Raw genomic sequence first — 7,732 nt, forward strand, 5'->3', positions numbered from 1 at the left:
AACAGGTCGTGAGGTATGCCTTCACAAGCTAAATGCTTTCCGTGAACGCTTCGGAAAACGGGCCGTAGTCGGTGCACACTATAAGTTGCACCGTTTGTCTAGAAAGACAGGGATTCCTTGCTTCTAGTGAGGGGACTCTTGCCCATGCTGTTTTAAGATGCAGGTAATGCCCCTAACAAAATCATATTCCCTCAAAGATCCTCATTGGAGAACTCTCATCTCTTACGAGATGCGTTAAGGTATTGAGAACCGCCAATTCTTTTACGAGCGCGGGGAGCGCTCGTTTCTGATGGGCCTTCTGTCGAGGAGGATAGGTCTCGTCGTACGTCAACGCAAGACCCGAAACGTTCAACATCAGTTGGGAACAAGGGTCCTAACTATCATGCGAGAGTGAAAACCCTCGCCAATGAACGAGATAACTCGTTCGAACCCCCTTTGCCTCACAGTGGTTCAAGAAGCTTTCAACAAGAAAACGCTTCTGACCACCATAATCCATTAATAGATGTGGTGGGGAAGGAGAGATCGGTTTCACCTCGTTTGACGAATACGAATCAACATCGTGATTTGGGTCACACCCTTCAATTTTTGAGGGAGGACATTGACCACGAGCGATCCCGTCGCCGAGAGTTAGCGATGACGGTTGACAATGATTTTCGTGACCAGTCAAGAAATTGTGCGCAAGTTGCGACTGACCAACTGGCAAACAAAAAGACACATTAATCACTTCAAAATGAGCTGGTGACAGCTCGTTAAAGCTTTCTTTCATGAAGGAAAGAGTCGATCGTCTGGTTCATGAGAACCCGACATGGTCCCGAGACTATAATTCTTTAGCTCGGGACCATCAGACTTTAGCAGACGCCTTAGATCGTTCCGGGGCGATTCGGAATCGGAAGAAGCCTCGCACTGATGGTAAGGGTGGAGACGCCTAACATAAACTAAGGATGCGTACGCATCCTTCGGGGCAGTTGGATCATGTACGCATTGCCTTGGCGATGTAGCCCGAAACGTGCCGATATACTTGGGCAGTAATTTATTACTGACCCCATTCGTCACTACATGTTCTGGTAGGTTTACCAAAGACAGTAGGACTAGGTCATTAACATTAAATAAAAGTATATTTGAACTCCCATTTTGTCAGGGTTCCGTTTCCGTCGGTGCTCCGGACCAGCGATGGAATCCTTCGACTTGACCTTAGTGCTAATGCATCATGAACAGTAGCTAGAAGGTTCTTTGATCGGGCAGCCTCCCCCCCCCCAAATAAGAGTCACTCTCAAATTAAGGTGGGTATACGTGGGTAAGCCATTCACGAAAAATGGTGTATGCATTGTAGAAGCATGCACTGAATTGTTGAGGGCAAATTCTACCATTGGCAAGAGCTCGCTCCAACTCGAAAAGAGTGGACGTGTCCGCGAAGTATCTCTTCGAGAATACGATTTGCCCGCTCCGTCCGACCATCTATTTCAGGATGATCAGAAGTTGAAATTTTTTTACTGTGTTCCCAAGTAATTTGTATTAGTTTGCCAAAATTCCGCCGTGAATCTAGGGTCTCGATCTGAGACCAGTTCAACATTTTTCGTCAACAGAGAAGAAAGATTTACTGTGATTTCGGCGTAATTGCGTGAGTACTTGTGCAGGCACGCCGCTAAGCCGAGGAAATTTTCAAGTTCCTTTACATCGACTGGCACAATCCAGTCGGTGATCGCCTTGATCTTTTCCAGATCCAGGCGTACACCGTGTTTACCACCGGTGCACCCAAGAAGTGCTATTTCGCTTGCAGCGAATGTAAACTTCTTGAAATTTGCATACAACTTGTGCTTACGCATAAGTGTAAGAGCCTTTTGGACGTGGGTACGATGTACTTCAAGTACTTCAACGTCCGACTTTCCGTTTGTGGCTCTGCTGTTAACGAAGACGTCATCAAAATAACTCGGTGCAAAATCCCGCACCGAACTCAACAGATTGATTACATATCTGTTAAGTTTTGCAGGGGCATTACTAAGTCCCTGTGGAAGGACTAGCCACTCCCATAGCATAACTCTTAGGCTGCTTACTGCTGTGAGCGGAATATCCTGTTCACGCAAAAGAATCTGATAGAATCCATCCATCAGATCAATTGACGAAAAGATAGTACTCTTTGACATACAATCAATGATTACGTCTTTCCGTGGTATCGGCGTTTGAGCCGGTACAGTTGCAGCGTTTCAGTTTATTGAATGCATGCACAATCCGCCATCCTCCTGTTGCTTTATGCACACAGGAGGTCGGAGAGCTATGTGGGAAAGTTGATTACCTCACATGACTCGCTGCTAAGCGTTTGGCAAAGAATTTGTCGATCGCTGTTACTTATTCACGAGGCAATGACCATTGCTTCATGACACAGTATTTCGAACCTGGTATCAGATCGATTTCGTGTCGAGTGCATTTGTCTTTAGGCAACTCACACGGTACTGATTTAGGGAAGACATCCTTGAATTCTATCAAATCTTTATATAGAGGATTTGTCTTCTCCCAGGATTGGGACGTAAAACGTTCAATTCGAGTCTTCCCATCGAGGACACTTTAGTTCATTGAAGAGTAATCCATTCGTTCTCAGGAAATACTATTGCCGACCGAATATCGGCCACGTAGTTGTCACCTGTGACAAGTACGCAGATCTGCTTGACTTTGCCACTACGCAGATCACGCAAGCAACGTTTCGGTTCAAGCGTCGACAATTGAGTTATTTCCGAAATTCACTTCGGAGGCGCTATCAGTCAAGTGTATAAGCGCCTACACTTGATTCATTGTATACTAATACATTTATTGTCTCAGATTCCGCTTTAAAATTTATTTCCAAAGGTACCTGGAAACCTTTGACCACAGATTTCCGGGGACTTATTCTCACAGATTTTCTTAGGGGAGTATCCTCCCCATCTGCCTCTAGCTGTGATTGCGCTAACACAGAAAGATCCTATACGATCGACTCTCCAGTCGATCTGGGACTTTCGCACCGCTTCTTCTAGACAGACGTTTCTATAATATGACTTTCCCCAGCAAGAATCCTTGTTTCGTACCACTCAACTTATTCGAGTGGTCGAACGTCGACGCTGCCTGTGCTTGTGTTTGTGCACAGCCGTCGGGAAGTAAGTCCACAGTGTGTTGGATATTCACACGGAGGTCTTGTGCAGTCATGCAAACAAACGACCCACAAGTGAGGCCATCGCACTCACTCGTAGGACATCCACACGCTTGTGGACGCTCCAACGTTCATCAGTTGGTCATCTGATGAACAAGAAGCAGACATCGTCACGGCTTGGTATTGCCAATTGATGCATGGCTCAAACTTTCTGAGCCATGGTAATTCAAGAATGACATCAAATTTGTCATCCAAATCTAGTACGATAAAATCATCATCGTACTGTTTGCCCTTTAACGTGTATTGGATGCCAACTACACGTTTCTTAACCGTTAAACATGCGCATGTTGCTAGGCACACTATCTTCCTCGTTAAAGAGATATCGCGCTGAATAATTTTGAGTCTGCGATCTTCTAGCGATTGGCGTCTTATAAAACTAGTCGACGCCCACACTCGACTAGGGACTTAAGCGGCAATTCATTTGACACTTTACTCCTTATCATCTGGGGCAGTTACACACAATTTTTGGGTGAGGAGCAACTTTCGTCAAAAGGCCTGCAATTGCTTTTGACGTTGCTGGATCGGTAAGGCGCTCCGCACCGGCTGACTCCAGCCGTTTTTTTTAAGATCCGTCTCGCCATTGCGATTTCGCAACAATGTCGGATCCACGTCCTCCGCTGTTCTTAGCGGGAGGTCGATCTTTTTGCCCAGTGTTTCTAGGCACTGGTCGTGGGGCATGGGGCACTACACTGATAGGCGTTGTGGCCCGTCTTTTGACAACGATTACATTTTTGTAACCATTTCAACTTTAAAGCGATTTTCTCGCTCTCTACATACGAGAAATCCATGGATTCTGGACCTCCATTTTCTTGTCGTCTGGGTGGACAATAAGCACCAGAGTGGGCAAAGCCTGTTTGAAACTGACTTCTTCCTGTTCCGCTATCGAGATCGCTTGGTCGAGCGGCTACAATTATAGCCGGAATAGGTGGATCTTAACAGGTCTCTGCAAGACCTTTAAGAAACACAGGCAACTGTGTCTGTTTAAACTAACGATACAACTGATCAGGTTGGACATGTTAAATTTCACTTTCGTCGCATCATCACTAATACAGCCTGCTTCTATGGCGTCGTCTAACTCGACAAATTTCCTCAAAAGAGAACTGCCCTAAACTTAAAAATTTCGATCTTTAAGCCTTCGAGTCGACGCGGAAACGTCGGTCCATTTGCAGCATTTAAATGATGCTGTCTCAGAAGTTCCAATTGCTGAGCACCCTGTTCTCTCAACACCTCCGCAGGTTGAGAGCCTTGCTGGTGAAGCAAGGCTACTTCTCTCGGGCCGCGTAGGGTTGGTGTTGTATGAACTCGGCTATGGCCATATGCTGTTCATCTCTTCCCAGAGTGTACAGCATGGCGACAACGACTGGCCCGCCTACGACTGAACTCATTTGATCGATCGCTCTCCATTCAAGGTCACTCAAATGAATAAACCCTCCACGCGGGCGTGATAACTTTCTTGAGGGGCTGGAAAGCTTTCTCCTTCTTCATCCAACATGTCCATGTTGGATGGAACATGCGTAGGTCATTGAACGGACTACGAAGTGCTACCAGGTGTTACGGGGGACCCTTCACTAGTACGCAATAAGGTCTTGTGGAAGATCAGTTCGAGCCACATATCCTTCTCATAATGCAACGTCCACTTGCAGTTCATCCTTGTCACAACTTCGAATGTCAAAATTCTCTTTTCTGTGAGGTACATGTTCCCGAACGGATGGCTCGAAAGCGCCCAGTTCGGTGTGAAGCGTCTAAAACCTCGCTTCCAGTGAAGTTCCAAGAATAGGTTCGAAATGGGGTGTCCGCAACATAATTAGTATTTCCTATCAAAGGAATGATAAATATGATTTTTAATGAGAGGAAATAAATTAAGAAGTACAACATTATTATCTTTATTAATTTTGACTTATATAGTTCCAATAATACCAAATTTAGCTATATTGATGTAATAAGACATTATTCCTATTAATTGGTTGATTTAAGTCCAAATCAACCCCGCCAATCGTTTCAAGACACAATTGTGCGGTGCGCGGGGAGGCGCCATACTGAATAAGATATTAATACAAAAGTTCAGTAGTAGATAGAAGATCGTTACGTAGGAAACTAAATATATTAAAACAATTTACTTCTCCCTAGTTCCAATCCTTTGAATTACCTTTGGTAGCTAAAGCCCCTTAGCTACTTAAAAACCTTCCTCTGTACCCTTGTGTATGTGAAGTCTCGAGGCACCTTACCTACACTGTAATCAGTGTAAGGCTAACTAGAACTGATCAGTTGATTTCACAGCGCGAGTGCTGGCTCAACGGCGCACTTTGTGCCAAGCTTTTCAGTGTCTCTAATTGAAATTTACTGGGACAGTGACCACTCGTGCATGCGCAAGCTGGCCTTCCCGATTTTTGACCTGTGTTGTTTGCCGAATACGGCATTTTCGTTTTTATACCGGCAACCTTCAATTGATGCTCTATCTTATTCAATATATAGGCTTCCAGCAAAACAGACTTGAATTTATTGACACGTCTCAGTACACACAAGCGGTGAGAGATGGTGCAGTAAAAAATTATAATTTATTGTATCTATTTCGGCTACTGGTTGTTATAAAATGGGCAATAGTTTAAGCAAATGAAGCTTAGATATTACGCAGTTTGCCCCACCTTTGCATTTATATTGACTGCGTCGTGTCTGCTTGGGCTTGGCGTGTACATGTCAACGCAAGTTACTGTCCAGATCGTCGTGCTCACAACTCTTACGGGTGAAGTCTTTATCATTGGCCCAGTACTGCATGGTGAACTTCATCGCACTCTATTTAACACTGCTTCCAAGCTTCGTAAACATTTTACGATTTATTCTTTTGCAACTTACACAACACCTCATGGAGCACCAAGAGCTTGCATTGTATCCATTAGTAACTGCTTCACTAGAAAACAGTGGGATGGGTGCCTGCAAAGGCGGCGTTGCTAAGCGCCGCGCTATAGATACGAGTCGTCGTGAAGAATGTGAGCATCTCGAGAACAGGAAGGAGCGTTTCGAGGCATTTCGTACCAACATGCCGTTCTATTGAATATTTTTCAATCTCTTTCTTGCCGTTTGAGTGGTGTATTGCGTCCGCTTCTGAGAATATTCAAACTTGTGGCTACCATTAAGTCGTGCGGACTGCTTGGATGTTGGCCACTGCCTATATACCACACTATTGATCTCCGTGATAGCGTGTTTAAATAGGTTCAAGTATTTTATGGTACCGACTGCTAGCTGGGAATTTTGTCAATGCAGTCCCTTCTGCGAACGATCTCTGCTCCGACTTTTGCGTTTGCAGGAATTATACGTTACAGCAGACTTTTATTTAATTTGCGTTAAAAAAGTAAGAATACCTCGGGAATACACGGCGTACTTTGGTGATATCGGGGACGAATCGGTCATAATGCTTGAGTATTTCGAGTCCTGTCTCGGTGCGATGGAAATTCGTCCGCAATCAAGTACGGCAGTTCGGCAAACCAGAGCTAGAGACTGTAGACGATGGACCATAGTAATTCGACATGCGTTCGCGATAAACACTACTCGTTCTGCACAGGTAATTTCGAGGAGCGTCATGAGATTATTGACTCACGTTGCCTACGGGCGTCTTTTGTTCAATCTGATTTAGCAAATCCTTAACTACCTCATTCACAACGAATGTAATTTGTTTCCTTGATTGTATCGGCACAGTTCAACCCAGGAGTACCTTCTCACCCAGCTCACTCCTATACAATAACACGTATCAACTAATATATATATACTATCCTTATGCGTTATATTAACGGGAATTTAAGCAGCAATATCAGTATCGGAAGTCACACAGCTGATTTTAACGTAAGAAGTTAATCAGGAAAACAAAAAATAAAGTGCTTTGCCAAGGCATCCTCCTTATCACCGAATAATCCGTTTCCAAGGTAGGATATGCTTGTTAAAAAGAGAAGATAACTCTTCCCTGGGCCAACGCTACCGTCTCCTGGTTCGGTTGTGTTACCACATATATTCACGTCTCGGTCCAGGAATATTAATCTGATTCCCTTTCGATACACGAGACTGCATACAAAACGCAGCTCCTTTCACGGCTCTATTGTCAATGAAGGTGGTAGGTGATAACGCTCTCAGATTGACGACAGGATAAATTTGTGCTTTTATGCGTTATGATTGGCTATAAGTCGAGGGGGGTACAAATAGCAAAGGGGGTGTACATATAGCAGTGGCCATATTATATTTGTACAGTTTTACTTTTTTCTGTATACTAAGTCTTCCTTAGTATTGACCTTCAGTTGCTTCTAAGCAACTTAATTCCCTTGCTCTGCATGTCGTGTACGTGAAGTATTCGGAAGCAACTCTACTTTAACTATTATCAGTGTAATTTAGCTATTACTGAGGCAGTACTAGCGAGAGGTGTCCCGTTACAAATGATGGCTTCGCACATCAAAGGCGGTTTTTAGATCATCCTCCCATGCAGTACTTCAATTTTTATATCGAACCTTAGAAAGCAATCTCGCGCCCTAATACAACGCGTACCTTAAGAGTTGACAAACGCTGCAGCTTCACAAG

At 44.3% G+C, this 7,732-nt stretch overlaps 1 protein-coding gene across 1 annotated transcript; it reads left to right on the forward strand.

The window, feature by feature from the left end:
- Positions 1–6,035: 6,035 nt before the first annotated feature.
- Positions 6,036–6,224, forward strand: CCR75_006858 (uncharacterized protein; the record flags this gene model as incomplete). The annotated part of the gene is made up of 1 exon (XM_067964923.1): positions 6,036–6,224. The coding sequence occupies one exon, from the start codon at positions 6,036–6,038 to the stop codon at positions 6,222–6,224; it is 189 nt and encodes a 62-aa protein (XP_067814646.1).
- Positions 6,225–7,732: the final 1,508 nt, after the last annotated feature.

This window comes from Bremia lactucae, linkage group LG10 (assembly GCF_004359215.1).
Source record: "Bremia lactucae strain SF5 linkage group LG10, whole genome shotgun sequence".
In the NCBI taxonomy this organism is placed as follows: domain Eukaryota; phylum Oomycota; class Peronosporomycetes; order Peronosporales; family Peronosporaceae; genus Bremia; species Bremia lactucae.